The following is a 21,832-nucleotide window of genomic DNA, read 5'->3' as shown; positions in this document are numbered from 1 at the left end:
CTTTGAGTTTGGATGTGACTCGTCGACCTGGCGAGTTTCTTCGTCTCAAAGAGAGCCTTGATATGGTCCATGGTGTAGTTAGATGTCATGTCCGACTGAGAACTGTCACCTTTGCTTCATGCGAGCCATCCTTCTTCATATCAGCCAACTCGCCAGCATCCCGAAGCTGCTCCACGGTGAGGCTACAGGTTGTCCCGTTCGGCGTCACATCCGCGATGCACCAGGTAACATGGCGACTCCTCAAGCGAGGGTCAAGAGAAGGTCACGCCAGCCCATATTCTGAGACCGGGTGCAGGTACCTGGAGCGGAGTCTGGGGGACATGAGAGGTTTGTGATTAGAGGCCAGGTGATCTGGAAAATATCAGCACATAAATGCAGATCACAGGATGCAAAACATACCAAGTTGACGAACAGCTGGCCGAGGGACCATCAAACGGACAGGACGGTCAGAAGATATTGATGAGAACCAGGAACAAAGTCTAGGGCCGGCGTCAGCGTGCAAGAACAACGGTAAGGATGGCGTACATGGACCAAGGAATACTGCAGAGTCAACAGGCAGGTTGCCTCCGACACCAACACCAAGTACGGCAAGAAGAGAGGCCAGAGGGGCAAAGTTTCTGGAGCCTCCTGCTACGAGGCCGAATATGCCTGCGATGAGAAGAGTGAGATTGAAGGACCATCTTCACACTCTCAGAAGCGGATGTAGAATACTTGCGTGCGGCAGGACGTATCAACAGACTTTGAGTCCCCAGGACGGGCTGCTGCTTGTCACGGAGAGCTTTGCATAGGCTCGATGACCTCTTCGTGAGACAAAAAGCTGTCTGACAGAGGACAGTTTGTTGAAGCTACACCCATCATATGCGCACCTGAACATTGCATGGCCGTGTCAGAGTGACTAAGCTACGGTGGAAGGATACATGGTGAGTATACACATGGCGAGTGTATACACTAAACCATGACATCGGCCAGTCACCGCGAAGTCACTAAGTGACCGTTCGTGACATTGGGTCCGGTGCCTGGAGTCCCTCCCGGCAAAGGTTTGCCGCACGCGCGTCAACAAGCTGGCAGCTCCCTGTTGCAGTAACGATGTATCGACGCCTCAAATATTGTTTGGGTGGCCCAATAAGCTTGCCTTGAGTTACAGTATTTCATCCGGCATGCTGATAACATATCCGTCTAATTACGGTTTGTTATCGAGGAGCGAGTGTCCGCTCCATCCGTGTGCTGTAAACAGTGATTTCGCTGCATGAGTATGGACGCGTTGTCGAGGGGCAGGAGTTGATAGTTACGGAAAGTCACGAAAGGATCACAAACTAACAATGCTGTCGCACTGGTCCTCGTGTAGCTAAACTCTCTCTGCGATGGCTTACTGCAAACTGTTGACAGCCCCGCCTGCATTTTTGGTGTTCGTAGCGCGGAATCTCCGAAGGCGAGCACTCGATGTGCCTACTAGCGCCTAGTGTTATGCCAAGCGCGCGTATAGCCCCTCCGCCTTTCATCTCCTGGTAAGTACTAAATGTCTGACTAACTTCATTGCACTCCGAGATGTGCGTAGCAATCAAGATATTTGAACTTTTTTTTCAGATATTTTAATCACGTTATTCCGCCTTACCACGAGCTGAGTGAAAGAGCATGACAATGTGCGCTTACAGCACGCATTGCTTTCAAAGGCAGTATTTGTACGAAACAAATATTAGGACAAAAATCACGGACTGCAGTTTCATATGCAAATTGCAAACGACTGTAAGTTGCGTGCGCAATTACCATCATGAATTTACTAGGGATGGTTGTCATGCTGGATGACGACGACTACGAACCGATTATGTCAAGCTGCTTTGTCATGCAGCTCGGCCTCGAATCTTCTCTCTTTCTTTCTTTCCTCTCCTCGGGTTACTGTCAAGCGATCTGCAAGCCGCTGTAACGCAAATGTAAGACAGCTTCAGCCAGGGCAGTGTATATAAGGGCCAGGTAAGATTTCAGGCCTCAGGACCAGTGGCATATAGTCAGATACTGCGCACTCCCTGTCACTCGCACTGCATTCTCACCATCGCTATAACCAAGATGGAGGCCATCGTTCTCTACGACGTTTCCAAGATCCATCCCACCCCATGGAACCCGAATACATGGAAGACTCGGTCCGTATGGCATGATGCTGCTGCCGCCCGCAGCAAGTTGTGATTGCTAACTTCGTTTGGTACAGGTTTGCTCTGAACATGAAACGCCTGAAGTTTACGACCGAGTGGGTCGAGTACCCCGACATCGAAAGTACGCTGAAGAAGCTCGGTGCGCCGCCAACCGGGAAGACGTCAGACGGGCGGGATTACTACACCCTGCCAACCATCTTTGACCCAAACACGAAGAAGGTGGTCACAGACAGCGTAGTGATCGCCAAGTACCTCGACGAAACGTACCCTGACGATGTGAAGCTGATTCCTGCGGGTACCGACGCATTCCAGGAGATGTTCCACGAGTTCATTTGGATGAACGTTGGGATCCCTCTTATGGCGTCTGGCTTTGTGGATGCGTTGGGCGTCATGGATGCACGCAGCGGGGAGTACTTCCGTGTGACGCGTGAGCGGATGTTTGGGAAGAAGTTCGAGGAGTTTGGCGAGGCGGAATGGCAGAAAGTCGAGGCAGGTTTGGGGGCGCTGAAACGGTACCTTGAGGCGAATGGAAAGGGGGACGACTTGCTACTCATGGGACCTCAGGTCGGCATCACACACTCAGACCTCCAGTTCGCGGGCATGCTTGCCTGCGGAAAGGATGTATGGGGTGAAAATTCAGAGCAGTGGAAGAGGCTGATGGGCTTCCATGGCGGGAAGTGGAGCAGGTACTATGCGCAGTTTATCAAGTTCGAGAAATAGATATCCAGTGGGTCGATCATATGCTAAATACAGTTTGTAATATGAGGAGAGGACTCACGAAGAGACGAGAAGGTTTATCCGACTTCATCGCATTGTTCCTGCGTGCAGATCGCGTTCCTAAGCGAAAGCTCGAGATAATGCCCGCGGTGTAGAGCAGCGATGAGACGCACAACGCATGCGGCCGCCGCGAAGCCGGCTTCAAGCTTCAAGCTTCAAGGTTTGTCCGCTGTACGCTCATGTCAACATGGCTAGCTCTGCGCTCCCTTCGGGTTTGTGATATCGGGAAGTAGTTGTGTGGCTATACTATGCTAAGACTATGACTTGAATAAATACTCTGACGGCACCTTTGGTATGCGTCCTTCAGCAGCCCCTAGCCGTACTCGCCCTAATTCCTCAGGCGAATGTATGCGGTATACACCGTCGCCCACGTACAATGAAACTTACGTACTGTGCGCATGGATATTAGCTGTGTAAAAGAGCATTCGGATTAGTTCAGGCTAACTACGTGTAACACATGTTTACTTACGAATAAACGACGGTGGCCGCCCCAGCTTCGACGGCTGGCACCGTCCTGCAAAAGGCGAGAAGTTTCTAGTCGACAGTCATGACGATGCATATGCCAAGGGCTTCCGTGACCAGACTGTTAATGAGCGGCGTTGTCTGAGGGTATTCAGCGGGCGTACTGTGTAAGGAGACAGTGTAAGCCAAAAATGGGTCGCGCGACATTAACCACTCCGGAGGAGAAGGGCTGTCTCTCAAATGAGACACTACAGTAAAAGTCTGCCACAGGGCGAGAGCTGGCGCGATCAGAGGGACCCGCCGTGATGTCCATGCCCACTTTATCTGGAAGTCGATATCGAAGCAGCAGCTGTTATGGTGGCTCTGACCTTGTGACAAGGTCAGAAAGGTGAGTTTAAACGGCAATGGTTCAGTGCGAAGAATTTTATTGCCGTTCGCTGTGATCAGTAGTCTGAGGGCTTCTATAAAGAATAGAGTTAGAGCAGTCAGTAGCAGGAATAGTTTGGTGCGAAATCTTCTGTCGCAGTAACGCAGTGCGCTGATACGGAGGATAAATATGGTTAGGCACTATACACTGAGGCTATCCGAATCCCGGGGCCTCGTCATGCGCCCAAACAGGGATACAGTGGCGTCCACAGCTCGTACATTCCCAGAGTCCACCGCGGTCAACAAAATCTGGGTTTGACTAATCCCGCTATTCAAGTATTTTCCGCATTCTGGAGTCGAAGAGTCGATAGCTAGAGGTGGTTCAAATTGATAGAGGCCCGAAGCTAGCTATGTCAGCGTAGAGGGTGGATGGATGAGTATGGCGTACATACCTCGTGGGATTCTCCACATTTAGCTGCCATCGCAGAACGGCTTGCCCGCAGCAGTACGGCCGTACTCAAGCCCGGCTGTTCTTCACTGAGCTAGCTGACCTATACAGCAAAGTGTTTCGAAGACTCACAGGAGAGCAGAACCCTCCCGGCAGTGCTAGAACCACACGCGTTGTTGATACTATTATCATAATTCTTGACGTCCTGCGCGTTGGCACTAATGTCTGCGCCGGAGAAGTTGCAGACGTAGACGATGGCGTTGTCGGCTAACGTGTATAAGCGACCGAGATGCGCACGGTTGTGGCTCACTCACCATATTGAGTGGCAATCGCCCCGTTGGAATTTACGATGGGGTAGTCGTCAAGCAGGTTGTACAGCGCGTTGACCGCGCTTAGCTTGTCACCGCCGCTGAAGGTGGCAGCGAAGCAGTTGTAACTGTCGCGCTTCTCCAGCGGCTCAGGCTGTGCCTCGCGAGGTACCTCGACGTCGCTCTCCGTGCGGCGTAGGATGTGGGCTGGCGTGAAGGCCAAGCCACCGACGCGATCGAACACGTATGCGCCATCTGCTTCGCGGGCAGAGAGAGTGAAACCGGGATGGGCGGGGGTTGCTGTAGCCGTGTAGACGAGGGCAAGCAGCGTAGAGAATGTAAGAGTGAGCTGCATCGCTGAGTAGGTGCTGCACAAAGGAGATAGAGGAAATACGTATCCTTGGCGATTGTAGGGGCTCACTCATGACTCTTATAGCCGAAAATATTCTTCTTTGCGCACTGGAACTCTGCGATTCACTAGCACTGCATGGTCAGCGGAGACAGCATCCCTAGGCACACCATGTCACTTGCCAGGGAGAGCGTCGAGCTCAATCGCGACGACATGTGCTGCAAGTCGCGCATGCCAGCGGATACCGTGACAGTGAATGTGCCAACATCTAACAAGTCACAACTGCACCACACGGTGTCTCCGAGGGTGATCGGCATAGGAATTTCACACGACGATCTACGGTCGACCACTGAAATGTACAGCCGGCGGTATGCTGTCTGGTGGCGTCCAAATGATATCTGCGGCTGTGCGCGCCTAGTAGCACTCGAAGGTACTCATCAAGCACTACATCTCGGTTCTCGTCTACTGATAGCACCAATTGATTCGACGCGGAGATGTCAATCGCGACGAGGGAAACCTGATGGTATAGAATAGCTCAACGTGAATGAAATGGCCGTAAGTGCTATCATATCACGAACGGCTACTGGTACAAGATAAGCTCATTGTGCCATATCCCCAGTGGTCTGTGGTTCGAGACCAAGCCATGCGATGCGGATGTGGGTCTAGCTGATCCTAGGTGAGCGAGCATGTCATCCAATAGACTACAACGCACTTCGCAAGTAAGTTATTTGGCCGAGCCTGTGTGACCAGAACGCAATGGAGCGACTTTGCAGCAACCTAGGTGTTTGCACGGCTTCACCATACACTTCGAGTACTGCAGGAGCCGTTGAGGAAGGCATATGCACCATACGACGGCCATAGTCGATACACAGTTCGCGACGCGTGTGAGGAGATTGCACGACTTTCGCCCGAAGAAAGACCGTGGGTACCATCTTTAACTGTGAGCCAATCCTCTCCGTCATCTACGCTGTCGCACACACAGAGGAGATCGCTCACCGTGCTTCCCTCGACGGGCATCAAGAGAAAGTGTACGCATGCGGATGAGCTGCGGATAATCCACGGGTGCAAACGCGTTCGCTGTCCGCGACACATCGGTTTCGAGACGCGTACAAGAGATAACAGAAGCCAAAGGCACACGCTTCGGAAGTCGTCGAAACCTCGGATGCTGTTTAATGAAGCCCACGCGAAGGCCTTTGCCATTCTAAACCGCCGCCACCTCTGTGATGCTTGAACTCACAACGAGCATGGGGGCCGGGGTGACAACGGTCTAGGCAGCTCCGCTCCAACAAGCCTGAGACTTGGCTCAAGCGGGCGAATAGGCTTCGCGCTTCTTTATCGCCGTGCCTACGGCATATCCTGAAGTAGCAATAGTGTCATAAGTATTACAAAAGGCTCTACCTGTTCTCAGGATTGTTCCACAAACCTTGAAAGCGCCCCTTCGTAGGACATTAGAGGGATCCTTCTTCAAATTCGATTCGCGGTTCTGTGCGGTTCCTGAGCGAAGCTTCCTTCAAACGCGGTTCAATCATGACGCCTCAGAGCATGTGCCGGGCCTGCCCTAGATGGCCGACGCATAAGCCTGCATGGAGAGTGTGCTGCGAACCCTTGGCAGAAGTAGCGGTCAGTCCATGTGAATGCTACCACTCGCATCTGATCTGTCGAGCACGTCCTCCTGAGATTATCCGTCGAATGAGTAGTCAATATGCTGCCGTACCACAAGGCTCGCGGCCGCCAGTGACATTTACTTCCGGCGAGAGACCGCTCAAAGGCAGAGATAGATGAGACGGACCGGAACGCAGCTGAGCATTGCATCGCTTCCGGTTGTGATCGGCGGTACCGGACGATATTTTCCAAGATACAACGGCTGGGGACAAAGCGGGCGACTAGACCTGTACCAGCCTCTCCCAGGGCGAGCAGGCCATGCTCTAGAGCCTCGGCCGAGTACTTACGCGCGGGTCACTCCGTCATCGCAGTTACACGAAACGGTTGCATGGGATCGTCGGCATACTGTGCCGGATAGCTACGTCTGGGGCACATCCCTATCATGGTTATCCGCTCGGTGTGGTCCAGACAATCTCCCTAAGGGTGGAGCCTGCGCACCTAAAGCAGCACCATCCCGAGGGTCACGGCAACAGCAGCGCCGGGCGGATACCATGTAAAGTTCGTTTCCCCAGACTGAGATGCGGGGACGGGAAGAAGCGCAACTGATGGGTCGGAATTTACCGAGAGTGTGTTGAGAGCATCCGGGGGGCTGTACGCGCTGCCAGGCCTGTCTGACGGACGTCTGATGGGATGAAGCGGTCTGGACAGCAATTCGTGAGTGCAGCTGGGCTTAGTGAGGACGTGTCGCGGCGCACTGACCACGGAGGTAATAACGCGAGGCTCGATTCGATTCGGAATGAGGCCAGCGCGATGAACGTGCAGCTCTGGAGGCCGTTCGCGAACGCACCTCGAATGGGGAACACGTTAGCCTTGTCCGGCGACACCACAACGGAATGCTAGAAAGCAAGAGTTTAGGGGGGCACAGGCTCAGGAAAGCATGTGAAAATGGCGAGCTCGTCTTTGCGAGTAATTATGAGACTTGTTGCGCCATCTGTACAGCACCGGTGCGGAGAGCGACGAGTATGGGGTTTCCCGAAGGTTTCCCGCTATCTGTGCGACAAAAGGTCATCGTATCTGGGACATTTTGGCCCATGTCTCGAAGCGAGGACAGAGAGGCGTGTCTCCGACAGACTCTAGACTCTAGATCTGCTGTGACGACAACGAGGGCTAATGGTTGAGTCCTAGGAGGATTGCCATATGTGGACATCCGACGTAGCAATGGGGCGTACGTAAGCAAGGAGAACTGCCTGAAAAGGAGCAAGGCTCAGCCGGACCGCGGCGGTAACTTGGCGAAATGCCTGGTCCCTGTCGTGCTCCGCCCGACAAACGAGCTGCACAAAAAATTTGGCTGGTCGCGCGGCTTTCGCGTCCCCTTCATCCCCGCATTCCCCAGCGGCGCCCCGACGCACACAGCCCAAACGTGTTTCGCCCACACCCAGACGAACAGGTAGCGCGGGGTACGCTTACGACATATCCTCGTATTCTATCGAGATCTCCCTGTCTCCTTACCCCGGATACCACGTTCCCCCAACCCGCTGCACGTTTGCCCAGCCCTTACGTCCATCTGCTTGAGCCCAAGCAGATCACCGCCACCATCTACCCAAGCTACCACCGCCGTCATCCGGCCTGCTGGGCGGTGAATCCCCGGCTTCGCATCTTATTCTACAACCTCGATAACCCCTAGACGGTCCTCTTATCCTCTGACCATCACCTCACCCCTCCTATTCAATTGTGCTTCTACCAACACTCTATCCACCGCGTCCACCGTCTCCCACGCGCGTAGGAAGCCTGCTACCATCTAGCGGAAAAAATCTCGTTCCTTACATCCAAATCTAGTCGAACCGTCCTGTCATCCGTTACCGTGAGTCTGGGTCGTCCTTCTGTTCTTTGCGTTCTTTCGCTGACCAGGATATATACCTGCCGTATCGCCGTCCTCTTTCCCGTACTTCGTCTGCTGCTCATCATGCTGCGCGCTCGAATTCTAGTCGCAATGGACGCGGCTGTGCCCCCACCTGCTTCGTCCCCACCCCCGCCCCCGCATGCGGAGAAAGTCGTTGCCAGGCCGTACAAGTGCCCTTACCCGCTCTGTGGTCGTGCGTTCAGTAGACTGGAACACCAGGTGTGTAGTCCCTCCCTCGCCGAGACCTGCGGCTGCTAAGGAATCACATGGTAGACCCGCCACATACGGACGCACACTGGAGAGAAGCCTTTTCTTTGTTCGTTCCCAGGATGCGAGAAGCGATTTTCTCGTTCGGACGAGCTCACGAGACATTCTCGTATCCACAATAGTGCTCACCAAAGCCATGGTCATTCGACTGTGGGTGACAAAGGCAAGAGCCGAAGCGAGCACATGTATGACGACGATGCCGAGGCCCCCGTCGCCAGGCCGCCGGCACGGAAAGCACTCGACACCATGACCGTCCGGGCAAAGAAGAAGGCAAGGAGCAGGGCTAATAGCGACGACGAGGCAAGTCTTTCACCCCAATTCTGCCATCTCTATTCTCATACCCATTGAACTGTACAGTCCGAATCATATGCCCGTCCAACCGCAATCTACAACGACGATGCCACTATTTTGGGACATAGCTCCCGACTCCCACAGATGACAGATCCCTCGCTTGTCGTGGCACCGAGCTCGGCGTCATTCACTGCGCTGTCGAGCGTCGCCATGGGGGAGCTGTACGCACTGGAGCGAGCTGAAGCGCTGCGACGAGCTGAGTACGAAATCCGTCATTCCGAAGCACTCCGGCGGGCAGAGTACGAGACTCGACATGCCGAGATTATGAGCATGCATGGGCGTGTCAGCAAGAGCGCCTCAACAACGCCGATGATGACACCCTTCTACCCATCTCACAGCGAGGACGGAGGCTATTTTGGCATGCCGCGGGAACGCAATCCCGACTTCCACGCTTCGATGCCCAGGCTGCCTGACGAGACTCATGGACCCGCATCCAAGCAAGCGCGCCGCCTCAGTGGGTCGGGCATGCGACAGGACCAGATGGTACCGCACCCGCACTCGACGAGTCATGCCTTCGATATGCGGGGGCCGCAGCATCAGTCCTCCCACCCATACGCTCATTGTGCCTACACTCATCCGCACCATCACTATTCGCACGCGCACCGCTCCCATCTCCATACTAGCCACGAGGACTGCCCGTCTCCTGTCAGTTCCGATTCCGAATCTCTGCTCCCCACGCATTCCCCGACACGTGCTGCGGCAGTGCATGCGCCCATCGCCTCCACCGGGTACCCCGTGGACCACACTGTTCCTGGAGTGTACGGGGGCAGGGTTTACGGCGAGGTTTCGAGCACGCCCTCGACCAGTCCATTCCTGGGTGGCCTCCGGAAATTGAACATCCATTCCGCAGTTCCTTCCCGCGCTCCGTCGCCGTTCCATCTCCCTCCAACAAGCTTGGACAGCCCAATAGATGGCTACGCACACGGTCATCGGTTGGGTGTGCCTGACAGTCCCCCTGGAAAATTAGGTGGCCGCAAGAGGAACAGCACTGGTGATCTCGTGTCGTTATCGCAGCACTCGGCAGTCCCAAGCTACCTGCCGTTCTCGAGCGAGCGAAACTCGGCATTCCTCCCTACCCCTCAACTGTCGAGCGGGCCCAGCAGCAGCGGCAGCAGTCCGCGAAGTTACGCCAACTCGCTGTACAGCGGCACGCCAGGCGGACCGGGCATCGTGGGGAGTGGCTCGCTGAGCGCATCGAGTTCGCGAGCGCCTTCACCGCCACTGTGGTCGCAGAAGTTGCAACACCCGCACCATGGGCGAGATCACTCGCATCACCATCACCTCGCGCACTCGGTGCGTGCTGCGTTCGGCATGACACCGATCCGCCCGCATGGTCGGCCGGGCAGCGGCGGATACCCGCAGCATGGTGCGCCGCGACAGCACTCTGACAGCTCAACCCCATCGACGTTCAGCAATCTGAGCGAGCAGACAGAACCGTCCACGCTGTCGATGCCTGGCTCCAGGGCGTCATCGCCTCCCATCAAGCTCCCGCCGCTGAAACTCCCGTCGTCACCGTCGTCGCCCAATGCCCGACCCACGCCCGTTGTCGGCCTGCAGAGTTTGCTCAACAGCGAAGAGGACGTCAAAGGCGCCGAAATTGCTTCTGCGCCAGAGCGCATCGAGCTCCCGCGGTTCAGTGAAGTGGAAGCTGCCACTGGTCTACGATGAGCTCATAAAAATATTATCTCGTTATACCTGCTTGCGTCCCTCCGTCGCACTGTCACGACCGCAGACCCCCATATAATACCAGACACGACCCATCCAGGACCGCTGCCTCATGTGTAATCTGTTCGCAACCCAACATAGACTCTAGACCTCCCCTCCGTTGTAGACACTCGCATGCACATAGATCTTCTCTGTCCGGGCTATACTGCACTCTGTCTCCGTAATTACTCCGCCGGCTCGCCCTTCCTCTTCTTTGGTGTCATAGAACTCCTTCACTCGGTTCACCCAGTATATAAGTGTATTCATTGGCTGCTTCTGTCGCCTCCACTCCCCAGATTATAACCTTCCCAGAATACCTGGTCACGCGCGATGTTTCTCTAGACGCATAGATTGGTGAATTGTATCCCCACGCGCAGTCGTACTCTCGTCTATTCGATCGAGCATTTCTTGAATGCTCGGCCCGCGATGGCATGAGAGTCGCCTGAGGCAGGACATACACAAGTACGAAAAATCAGAAACGCGTGCCTGGTACACCAATTAAATACCCTAAAGACGATTTCAGTCCGATCCCACGAGAGCAGCTGCGAAGAGTCCATAGCTGAATACTGTATACTACTAAATGACGACAGACGGCGGAAGGTGATGTACAAATAAGATGACATGAATGTGAGTCCATCCGAGGGGCCATACCTAGTAGTGAGCATCCCATGGGTTGCCGTAATTAGCATGCTGCGGCGGCGGGTGCCCGTACCCTCCGCCGCCCATTGAGGACATGTCGTAAGATGGCGGAGCGGGTTCGTGCAACGGCTGGTACGAGCTCTGGTAGTTCATGAAGCCCGCGGGGGTCTTGCGAAGCCTGCGGTTGCGCAGGCAGAAGAACGCGATCAAGGCGAGGATGAGCACGCCCGCAGCGACGGAGACGCCGATGATCAGTGGCAAGTGTGCGCGAATGCCGCCGCCGCTCGGGTCCCAGGTCTGAGGGTTCCCGCGCACCTTGACAAAGTCGGCCTGCACTTGAGACGAGTCGTTCGTCGTTGACAGCAGTTGGATGTACGGATCCGCGGTCTGGTTAGTCCCGCCGTCGACGAAGTCACCATAGTTGACGTAAAAATAGGTGTTGCGCACTGTGTGGAATATTAGCCTCGCGTAAAGACGCGTAGGTTAAGCTCGCTTACGAAATGCCATGCCAAGAACCATGTCGAAGTCGGGGCTTGCAGCTGTTGAGATTGGCTGGAACTATTGCAGGTGGTCAGAGGTGGGAAGTGTAAAGGAAAAATATCGGCCTACAGCCCCGATGCAAATGTGGTTTCCATTATCATCAGTTGCGTTCAGGTCAAGCGAGGTATCCAGTGGGTGTATAGGTATGGTCTTGCCTCCGAAACTGAATGAAATGTTGATCTCAACATTGCATGGTATTGTCCAGACCTCCCCGAGATCCGAGTTTTTTACAAGCTGGGCACCGGGTACGTCGCTGTAGATGGCTTCGGACACTGACCTGCAGGAAAAGTGAGTGACGAATAGCGGGCTCATGGCTCACGGACATACGCTGGCACCTGAGGTAACGAGAAGCCTGAATCGAATACAGCCGTTAGCTGATTCTTGTTCGACGTAGACTCAACAGCAGTCTCAACATCGATGGCTTTGCCATCAGGGCCAATAATCCCACCCGCATCAAGCAACGTCTGCCAGTGCTGGTTACCCTCGTCGTTGACCGGAACCAAAGACACGTTGAGCTTGGGCTGGGAGGTGATTGCATCGTACCCTGGCAGAATCTCTCCAACAGTGAGATCCCCAGGGAAATTGTCGGAGGGATCGTCATCTCTACCCAAGAGAATTGTGAGGAAGTTTGGCGTAGAGGTGTTCTGTTGGAAGATTCTATTGAGGACAGTGTCTCCAGACGAGTTCCCTAATGCCTGCAAGACTTGGGAACCATTGTTCGGGCCAAGGCCGACAAGGCCCGTGCCGACAATGTTGCTAGTGCTCGCGGGCACGTCCACTGGGAAATAACGATTCAGCCGAAGCGGTAGAATATAGAAGTCTGCCTACGGTACGCTTGGTCTCCTACAGAATATCCTGCGAATTCTAGCTCTCCTAGCATCACCGGACCTGGCACCAGCGTCAGCGTAAGAAGTACGCGGCTGTAAAGCTTTTGGCGCACCTTGCACTTGCCCTATCGCATATTGCACACCTGCCGACTTTCCAGTGTCTTTGCTCCCAGGGACCGTGCCCGTCACGTACAGATCAGAGCTGTGAAGATGCGTCTCGCTGAGCAAAGACCACACGCCGCGACATCAGAGCAAGCTCACCTTCCCGTATCTATTATTACAGAGAACGAGTTCCCACCCAGCGTAATATTTGTCGTATAGGTGATATCTGAGCTGTCGGCGAGCCCAGTGGTGCCAGTAAGCGACGCACGGCGGTGAAGCTTGGAAAGAGCTAGTGACCGCCGACCAGTGATACCCACACGCACAGCGTCTGCGAGGTCCACAGGCAGCGCGAGGAGAGACAGAAGCAGTGGAAGAGTCGCCTGGCGCATAGTAGGGGGGTTGACCAGCTTTGCAACACCGAGCCTTGGACACAAAAACGATTTGACCGACAAGAGGGAGAGTACGAGAGTTTTATGCAACACAGAAGGCGGTGTTCACCGCGATCAGGGCAAGTAGACGCTCAGATATTTAACATCTGTGACGCCTGCTCGTCGTAGCTGTGCATGGCGGTTTCCTATGCGACATTGGCGTGCACCGCGAGTGGCACTCATGGTAGCGCAGACGTGCCTCGGGATATCTGAGAATTTTCGATTTTCTTTCGCGCGGGACGGGTACAGTCGTTGAGGTGGAGGTAAATATATCGTCAAATAGACGCCCGCAACTTGCAACCGGTCCCTCGCCGAGAGGCTCCTCGATTGCGACCACCATTTTGTCCCAAACTACCCACCGTCTCTAGTTCGGCCTTGTCTCTAAGGCCTTTCATTCTTTCAACAAACACACTCTTTTCATCCTACGGATGCTATCCCGCCCCCCAACTTCGTTCTTGGCAATTGTCTTCGCGTCTCTTTCGGTTGCTCATGCTCTTAACCTCGACATTCGCGTCCGTTCCACTTTCAGTCAACACGCTCTTTATGCACGCGACAACAACTCCATAATTCCAGTGGCTAATACTCGCAACGCGGAATATATTGCGAACATCACCCTAGGGGGACGGGAAATCCCTGTCCTCCTCGACACGGGCAGGTGCGTCCGTGCCCGCGGCAGTCTGTTGTGAAGTCTTCACGAGACATTAGTTCCGACCTATGGGTTACGGGCCAAGTACCAAATACGACAGATTTGGGAAAGTCTGTGTCAGTAAGTTACGCGGTTGGACAAGCATCTGGTGCGTCCCACAGGCCTTTCCCGTCGGCTCAGGAATTCACATTCTTGCAGGTGATGTCAACGCCGCTGACTTGGTTTTTGCTGGCTACCAAGTATCTCAGCAGGCCTATTGTGTGTATCTCGCTTCGTGGACCTAGCGTCTTACTGAATACACCGTATGACAGTGTTGGTGAACGATACTGCATCGTTCTCTGTAAACATCGAGTCGGAAGGCTTTGAGGGCCTTATAGGGCTCGGTCCCAATTCTGGCTCCGTCATTCTCGACAAGCTGGACAGTGATTCGGGAAACAGTATCCTCAACCGCATCTTCTCGCAGAACACCACATCTGCCAACTATCTTACGCTCCTCTTAGGTCGCGAGTCGCCCGTCAACCAATCCTTCACGGGCCAGTTGACAATCTCCGAAATTGTTCCTGGCTTTGAACAAATTGAGCAGATGCCTAAGCTGACAGTCGAGACTGTCGAACGTCTCACGGACGAAGATCAACACTGGCAAACGTACACTGACGCGAACGGTGTCATTGGTCCAGATGGCCAACCCATTGCAGTCGACTCCATCGTACCCAAAGCACCTGACAATCAGCTTATCGTCGTATTCGACTCTGGATACACACTTCCTCAAGTGCCCCGCGCTATGTCTGACATGATCTACGGTCGTGTCCAAGGTGCTCAGTACGACGAAACTGCCGGCGTCTGGCTTGTTCCCTGCGACCAGCTGCTCAACCTCAGCTTTATGTTTGGTGGTGTCGAGTACCCTATTCATCCACTTGATCTCGTCAGCAGCGACTTCAACATGGTCGACGCCACAGGCAATCCCATTTGCGTCGGCACGTTTCAGCCCATTACCACTGCCTTCAGTTTGCTCGGAGAATACGACATTATCCTCGGCATGGCTTTCTGTACGCATCAACCACTTCTTCATTCTGCTTGTGCTAACATCTCGGCAGTGCGTAACACTTACACCCTGTTCGACTATGGCGACTGGGTCGAGGAGTCTTCTAACGACAGGGAGGATCCCTATATCCAGCTACTGTCCATCACCAACAAGACGCAAGCCCACGAGGAGTTCGTGCAAGTGCGCATGAATGGCGTTGACACCTCAAACAGCACATCGGAACAGCTCCTACCGGTTTCCGAGATGCAGCACTCGCCTGTCTCTGCGGCAGAAAAGAAACAAATGTAAGCCACAGATTTCGACTGTGCATTCCCTGCCTAAGGACGGATGATTCGTTGACGTTGACCTGCGTGTTAATATTTAGGTATGAGGAAGAGGTACTTAGTCGCTGGCCCGAGATTCTCGTCGGCTGCCTCGCCTTCGTGCTGATCGTCATCGGCATTATCACCTGGCGCTGCTGCGTTGCTCGCCGTCGCCGTCGTGCCCGTCAAGCGCAGCAAGCTGCTGCCATGGGGATCAATGCGAAGGCCAGTCCGGATCAACCCACGTACAAGATCATCAGCGCCCAGTCGTCGAACGTCGACATGCACGAGATGAGCATGAAGAGCCCGTACGACTCGCCGTACGAGTACAAGGCGAACGAGGTATGAAGAAGGCATGTATGTCGCGGTTTGATCATTCCGGGTTTCACGGACTCTGCAGACTCTTGTTTTACCACGCGCAATTTTTTTATACTTATGCATTCAGTCATTTCCAATCTATGTCGCCTCTCGAATGTCACCCTGTATTGTAGATGCGGTGATAATACCACTGGCGGGATATCCGTCTGTTGTGCGATATCGACTGGAGGATCTACTGCGGTGCGCCAGCGAAACCAGTAAGCTTGTTACGATTTGCTGGCGGGCTATCTGCCAAAGTGTACCACGCTACGCTGGCGGGCTATCTGCCAAAGTGTGCCACGCTACGTACGATGCACTGTGTGTAAAACGACCTTGTCAATCGAGCCTTCCCCACCATATTCTCAAGCTCACTTGAGTTCTGGAATTACGTGGTGTATACATAAGATGAGGTATGTCAGAAGTTGTGAGGGTATCACGAGTCTAGGTCGACGCTAGACGTGTCGCGCACGATGATAGTGCCCAAATCTACGACAGTATAGAATGAGAATGTCTTCATTTCCGGCTGCTTGTGCTGAGCCTGCGAGCGGGATGGCGTGCTAGGTTCTTCGGGCTCGGGGTCGTCCGACCGATACGTGTAGCTTACGAGCATGTTGAACTAAGCCTGACAGTCAGCTCGGCGCCGCGCGAAATCGCATCTGCGTACACGTACCTTCATGTCGCCCCGCGCCTCCTTCGAAATCATCACCTCGCCTCCAATCATGGTCACGTTTGCGCGCCGCTCGAGCACACCAACGGTGCGTGACTTGCCGCGAGAATCTTTGGGTCCATGGGCGTCAAAGTCCTCGTCCTCGCCCTCGCCCTCGCCCTCGAGCCCGAACATATCCTCGTCGTCGTCGTACTCCCATGCCTCCGCAAACGCCGCGATTGGGAACGCTTGCGTTGGGAGCGTGATCGCGAACGGCGGCCGCCGCGCCTTCTCGGTCTCAGGTGCGTTCGGCTGCGTCGGCGGGATCGCACGCTGGACGTGCAAGCGCACCTGGATCGGGTCGTACAGCGGATTCTGGAATGAGAGGTGGAACGGGTACGTCTTCCCCGCGAGCATCGTCCCGTCCTGCGGCTCGGCGTTCGCGCGACCTGATCGTCGGAGCATCGCAAGTGCGGCTTGCATGTGTGGCAGGCTGACGGTGATCGCGGGCAAGTAGTTCGCAGCGACAAGTTTGATCTTGTAGCGCACAGACTGGGCTTTCTGCTCGGGTTTGATGAGGATGTGCCGGCATGTTGGACAACGCTTTGACTTCTTGGAATGCAGTGGTATACGGAGGGGCTTTAGGTCACTAGATGCAGTTCAAGCTGTCAGCACTCGCGCATCTGAATGAATGTGCTCACATGCTTCGCGGTGAGGTCACCCAGCTGTTCCCCCACCTCTGATCGAGCGTCGCAACCTCTTCGACCGTCTCGAGATGCCTCATGAACTCGACGTCAGGCTCGGCACCACCTCCGAGGGCATAACCCGTCGTGATTGCGCCTATTTCCACCCGAGCGCGATAGTCGGGCACCTCTTGACGGTTTGCGTTCTTGTCACGTCCCGACCGGCTGCGGGATAGAGCATGCGGCATGTACCTGGCGACACCAGGGATATCGCGTGCGAGGGCAGACGATGCGGCGGCTGTTATGGGGTTCATGTGAGGGCTGTGAGTATGCAACCCATTGCCGGAGGTGGATGGTGATGCACGTAAGTAAGGCTCGAAATGTTCCTTTAGTCTCTCGAACTCTAGCGACTCCGGCGCCGAGTCTTCGAACTTCTGCAATTGAGCTATGGTGGAGGCGTCAGCATATGGCGACCAGTTTTGGAGGCTTATCAACGCACCTGCAAGGCCCGTTGGCTTTTCAAACGTTATTCCAACCTCTGCAGAGTCCCACCGACAATGATTGCAGTACAAGAAGAAAGGTGGTTCCCCAGCAGCATTGATGGTGGGAGGAATACGCTCATCACCGTTATCTGGAGGATCCGAGGGCACGACAGTCAAGGTGTTGCTGCAACTTGGACACATGAAGCAGTTTCGTGCGCAACTTTGCTTTCCCAGTGATCAGGTTCGTCTTGTGCTGACGACTGGATGCGAGTACATACCGGGTTTTCTCTGCCCGCACGCTCGCGCTGGGCACCTCAAAGAGACAGTTTGGGCAATAGTAGCCACTGACTTCGACCATCACGCAGTGATTACATCGTATCGCGTCGCATTCCTCGCAGAAGTAGAGATTGTGCAGCGCATGAAAGCTGTAAGACGATGAGGCGAGGTTTGGCTGTGGCGGGTGTGGGGTGGAGGCCTGGCATGGGCAGTAGTATTCCACACCCGGAGACATCTTGCCTGGGCTAGCTGCGCACTTGAGGGGGTGAAAGGACTAGTTTGGGAACCAGTAGGACCAGCGCGCAGGAAAACGCGAGCAGGACGTGAGGCTGCAACAGACGCCCACTTCAGTTCTTGCTTCCGTCTAGCATGTTTCTCCCCTCCGCTGCAGATTCTTTCGGTGCTCTCTCCGTCACTGGGAACGGACCTGTGTCTACTACAAACTTGCATATATAGCCAGTGCATACTAGATGCATGCAGCAGATTCAGGCACAGCGGTCCGGGCGTCTCCGTGGGCGAATCAGGGACGAGGAAAGCTGGCAACCATTGCCCGCGACTGTCGAACAACAAAATCAATATTGAGCGTTGTCCGCGCTCGGGCTTTCTTTACCTTCACCCACCACCTGACACGGCCTGGGGCTTGTCCATAATTCTCCTTGACGCAGCTGGTCTTTGTCGCATTGGATGTCGTTGGTCGAGGAGACCTCCAACGCTTAAATCAAGCATCACGCTCGTTGCCCGGACTGGACACAATTAGGAGGATGCAGGATGACACCCTCGCGCGATGGTCTCTTGACACAGTGAGGCTTGAAACAGGGAACGATGGAATTAGAGCTGGTTCCTCCGCTGCGGCCGGCGAGACAACCCAGCCAGAAGCGTCGAGCTCGAGGGGCCAGGCGGGGCCCTTGCCGGCCAAGCAAGGAGAGATTGGATACGTAGAACCAACGCCTCCGGAACCTGCACATTTACCTACACCCCTCGACGTACACACCGCATCTCCGCTACCTGCCGTGCATCCTGCAGAAAGGAGCTCTGCAGGACCTGCTCCAAGTGCCGAACCCGCAAATGACCATGTATCTACCCACAGCGCGCATTCCGCCCATTCAAAGCTTCTCAAGATTTTCAAGCCGAAGCACATACCCACACTCTTCAGTATTCAGCTTACCACTCTCTGCCTCTTCCTTCTGCACCTTGCGGTCCTGGCGGGAACGATCGCGGGCTGGGCTCTGCTCGTTCAGCACCTGTCCAAAGTTCAAGCGTCATCGAACAATAACGCGAGCTTCAGCGTGACCACCTCTACGATCTTCGTGCATGTCGCATTTGGTCTTGCCTGCATGGCGCAGCTCATCTTCATCGAACGGCGCATCTTCCGTATGCGTGCCGAGCATTACTACTACCAACACCCGGGCCTACCGCTGCACACCCACGGGGGCGAGATGAATATGGGATTTGCACCGTGGAATAGGCCGCCCCTCCCTACCTACGCTGCTGCGCTGGCGCAGAGCGGGGTGGGAACGGGCGATGTCGAGGACAGCGCTATCGCAGTTCCGCCGCCGCCAGCGTACGGACACACGCGAGGCAGCACGCTGCTGCTCAGCGGCTTTATGAACAACACTCTGCGCGCAGAGAGGCACGAAGCGCGCGAGCGCGCGAGGCAAGGCGGGGGTGCAGAAGGCTCGCCGCACGCTAGCTGGCTAAGCGAAGCCAGTAGGCCCGTTAGCTATCTGAGCCACGACGAAGAGTGGGAGGAACGGTCTGACGCGTTGAGGACTGTGAGGTTGGAGGAGACTCTGGCGAGGTTGGAGGAAGCAAGGACTAGGGATTAAAAAGGGCCCTGTGGTGGATTGCGACGAACTTTTTCACATTTTTCTGTACGTTCGTTCTGGCGCATGACTGTTGTACAGCTTACTACCAGTCTTTGTAGACAACCCTTCTCCTTTTCTGTTTCTAGCCGCGTTTTCCACCTAACACTGAACAGGGATTCTCTCGTGTTTGTGTTGTAACTGTACTGCCGACAAGTGCCCACATCAACATCATGATCACCACTTCATCTCAAACTCGATACCGTACCATATGACAAGCTCTATCATTTCTGATTCAAGTAACTGGCATAATCCGTCTTCTTCTTCCACACAACGCGCCCGAGAGCCTCCCAGAGGCAGGCGCTTTTTAATCACTTCCACTGGCCGCTTTTCAAGGGAATTGTTCGGAGCACTGACAACATTAAGGGCGAATCGGTCCTAAACGTGTTTTATTATGGGAGGCAGCAGATACCATTGACAAGTCCATGAAACTGCACATTTGCTCATCGCGTTTTCGAGAGCTATAATACAACCGGAACGGGTGCTAACGCTAACCATCCGAGCGGACTGTGGAACGGTTTTGCGGTCCCTTTGGACGAGGCTTTCTGCGTGTTAGCGCATACACCCATTCATTGACATTTCGAGTGTGCGATACGAGTCGTTCGGGGGCACAGCGCCGTCGGATTGCTGACCTCGAGTACTAGGTGTTGGGCAAGATCCCGGAGCGGGAACACTAGCCGGAGATGGCGTTCGAGAAGGTCGCTGTCTTCCGGATCCATGATCTCAGGGAGAAGGAGCCACTCTGGCATCTAAACTCGCGGGTACTCCGACACTAGAAGATATCTTGTGTTTAAGTACGCTATTGGTGAGCGTGATCCCTTTATCGCGCATCCTGAAAGCAATGACCTAGGGTAGCCCATGACAGAATATATCCACGTAAAGCCAGACTCATCATACGTTAATCTTGCTCATGTCGCGTGCGCCCGCGTTTGGCTTGGGGACATGCGAAAGTAAGTCTGTAATCAATGATTTGATTCACGGTTATCCTTTGGCATGCGATCTGTCGCTTTGTGTATCGTCGTTAGCCTCGTGTCTTCTCGCCAACTTCTGAAGACTGCTCGTTGTAGCCGACGACATCCAAGGATGATTCACACTAGTACGCCTGAAATATCCCGAGTTCACATGACATTCTGTGCAGTAGTAGACATCGCCGAAAAATCTACAGTACTACTAGTATAAGTACATCTGCCTGTCGCGTTACTGTTAACGATAATACAGCTGGACCAACGATCATCAACATCAGCCATGCGAGCGGACTTGTGGCCCGCAACAAAACCTTCTGCATATTAAAATATCGGACCAACTGCGCATCTGCATCATCCGTTCCTGCTTATTATACAGCACGCCATCAATCTGGGAACGTCTGCAGAACAGTAATGATCGAGTGCTCACCGTATTCGCTTCTGATCAGAGATAGCGTATCGGAGTGTCAGAGTAGCTGGGGTTCAGGTGCCAAAGTCGTTCCCTCTCCCTGGCACATGGAATCCGGAAGGTAGATCTCTTCTCGAACTGGACATACCCCATGTTCCGACCGTGACCAGAGATCTTTCCCAGTACCCAATACTCCAGATTCGCCATTCCGGCTGCGGCGTAGTAAAAGTCAGGATCGAAAAGCGGGTTCGCTCCGGAGAACTCGACAAGGAAAGGCTGCGTCTTGTAGCTGTCGGTGGCAAATTGCGACTGAGAGGCTGGGCCAAGGAGAACATGCATGTGTATGCGACCGTCTTCAATGGAAAACTCGCAGCTCTCGATGACGTATGCGTAGTTCCAGTAAACAACTCCAAGGTTGACCGAGGGATCGTGAGATATCGGGCTACAGTTGAGCAGCTCGCCTTCGGAATAGTTGATGACAGTGGTCTCCGAGGGTATCGTCTTCCCCAGCATGAGTTGAGACCACGAAGGGCACCATTTAGTTCCCGGAGCGTTGCCGACCACAGGGCAGTTGACAAGGAGGTCAGTCCGGTGTTTGTGCGACATCTGCTGCACGAGCTGGCCCCAACCGTCTTCGCAGCGCTGCTTCGTGTCGTAGATCGGTAGAGCGGGACACTTCAAGAGGAGTCCCAACGCGCTGACTTGGTCGATATGGTGAGTACCGCGCCGGCTTCGTAAGACTTTGGCTAAGGCAAACAAGTCTGGTGGGTCCCGCGCCAGCACCTGCAGCAGACTGCAAACCCCGTCGTGGAACTGTGTCGGCAAGTCCAAGTCCTCCTTCCGAACCATGAACTCCTCAGGCACCAGCCCTCCGAGGAGCCAGTTGGAGGTAGTCTCCTGCATCGTCCAGACTCGGTTGAGCCAGCTCCTTTCGTCGTTGAACATCTCCGC

At 54.5% G+C, this 21,832-nt stretch overlaps 8 protein-coding genes across 8 annotated transcripts; 3 read left to right on the top strand and 5 right to left on the bottom strand.

Moving 5' to 3' along the window:
- Positions 1-2,023: 2,023 nt before the first annotated feature.
- Positions 2,024-2,928, top strand: PHACADRAFT_261958 (uncharacterized protein). The gene is made up of 2 exons (XM_007399420.1): positions 2,024-2,135; positions 2,201-2,928. Exons 1-2 carry the CDS (start codon positions 2,062-2,064, stop codon positions 2,862-2,864), a joined length of 738 nt encoding a protein of 245 aa, XP_007399482.1. The 5' UTR covers positions 2,024-2,061; the 3' UTR covers positions 2,865-2,928.
- A 1,258-nt stretch (positions 2,929-4,186) lies between these two features.
- On the bottom strand, positions 4,187-4,981 carry PHACADRAFT_212306 (uncharacterized protein). The gene is made up of 3 exons (XM_007399419.1): positions 4,512-4,981; positions 4,330-4,464; positions 4,187-4,276 (listed from the first exon to the last, which is right to left on the bottom strand). Exons 1-3 carry the CDS (start codon positions 4,858-4,860, stop codon positions 4,221-4,223), a joined length of 540 nt encoding a protein of 179 aa, XP_007399481.1. The 5' UTR covers positions 4,861-4,981; the 3' UTR covers positions 4,187-4,220.
- A 317-nt stretch (positions 4,982-5,298) lies between these two features.
- Positions 5,299-6,220, bottom strand: PHACADRAFT_261956 (uncharacterized protein). The gene has a single exon (XM_007399418.1). It carries the CDS (start codon positions 6,052-6,054, stop codon positions 5,650-5,652), a length of 405 nt encoding a protein of 134 aa, XP_007399480.1. The 5' UTR covers positions 6,055-6,220; the 3' UTR covers positions 5,299-5,649.
- A 2,223-nt stretch (positions 6,221-8,443) lies between these two features.
- On the bottom strand, positions 8,444-13,282 carry PHACADRAFT_261953 (uncharacterized protein). Its single transcript, XM_007399417.1, has 9 exons — positions 12,946-13,282; positions 12,798-12,886; positions 12,686-12,745; positions 12,185-12,635; positions 11,927-12,134; positions 11,815-11,875; positions 8,979-11,763; positions 8,630-8,921; positions 8,444-8,575 (listed from the first exon to the last, which is right to left on the bottom strand). The coding sequence occupies exons 1-7, from the start codon at positions 13,173-13,175 to the stop codon at positions 11,330-11,332; spliced, it is 1,533 nt and encodes a 510-aa protein (XP_007399479.1). The 5' UTR covers positions 13,176-13,282; the 3' UTR covers positions 8,444-8,575; positions 8,630-8,921; positions 8,979-11,329.
- A 325-nt stretch (positions 13,283-13,607) lies between these two features.
- On the top strand, positions 13,608-15,737 carry PHACADRAFT_261948 (uncharacterized protein). The gene is made up of 6 exons (XM_007399416.1): positions 13,608-13,869; positions 13,920-14,008; positions 14,059-14,118; positions 14,172-14,906; positions 14,955-15,186; positions 15,267-15,737. Exons 1-6 carry the CDS (start codon positions 13,643-13,645, stop codon positions 15,550-15,552), a joined length of 1,629 nt encoding a protein of 542 aa, XP_007399478.1. The 5' UTR covers positions 13,608-13,642; the 3' UTR covers positions 15,553-15,737.
- Positions 15,738-15,802: 65 nt separating this feature from the next.
- PHACADRAFT_150266 (uncharacterized protein) lies at positions 15,803-17,962 on the bottom strand. Its single transcript, XM_007399415.1, has 5 exons — positions 17,647-17,962; positions 17,390-17,597; positions 16,909-17,335; positions 16,232-16,856; positions 15,803-16,177 (listed from the first exon to the last, which is right to left on the bottom strand). Exons 1-5 carry the CDS (start codon positions 17,881-17,883, stop codon positions 15,995-15,997), a joined length of 1,680 nt encoding a protein of 559 aa, XP_007399477.1. The 5' UTR covers positions 17,884-17,962; the 3' UTR covers positions 15,803-15,994.
- A 42-nt stretch (positions 17,963-18,004) lies between these two features.
- On the top strand, positions 18,005-19,765 carry PHACADRAFT_261944 (uncharacterized protein). Its single transcript, XM_007399414.1, has one exon. It carries the CDS (start codon positions 18,410-18,412, stop codon positions 19,472-19,474), a length of 1,065 nt encoding a protein of 354 aa, XP_007399476.1. The 5' UTR covers positions 18,005-18,409; the 3' UTR covers positions 19,475-19,765.
- An 806-nt stretch (positions 19,766-20,571) lies between these two features.
- Positions 20,572-21,832, bottom strand: PHACADRAFT_127443 (uncharacterized protein). Its single transcript, XM_007399413.1, has one exon. The coding sequence runs from the start codon at positions 21,824-21,826 to the stop codon at positions 20,918-20,920; it is 909 nt and encodes a 302-aa protein (XP_007399475.1). The 5' UTR covers positions 21,827-21,832; the 3' UTR covers positions 20,572-20,917.

The sequence above is a fragment of the Phanerochaete carnosa genome (assembly GCF_000300595.1).
Source record: "Phanerochaete carnosa HHB-10118-sp unplaced genomic scaffold PHACAscaffold_9, whole genome shotgun sequence".
In the NCBI taxonomy this organism is placed as follows: Eukaryota; Fungi; Basidiomycota; class Agaricomycetes; order Polyporales; family Phanerochaetaceae; genus Phanerochaete; species Phanerochaete carnosa.
Note: the sequence above shows the minus strand (reverse complement) of the source record. Positions and strands in the feature narration are given on the sequence as shown.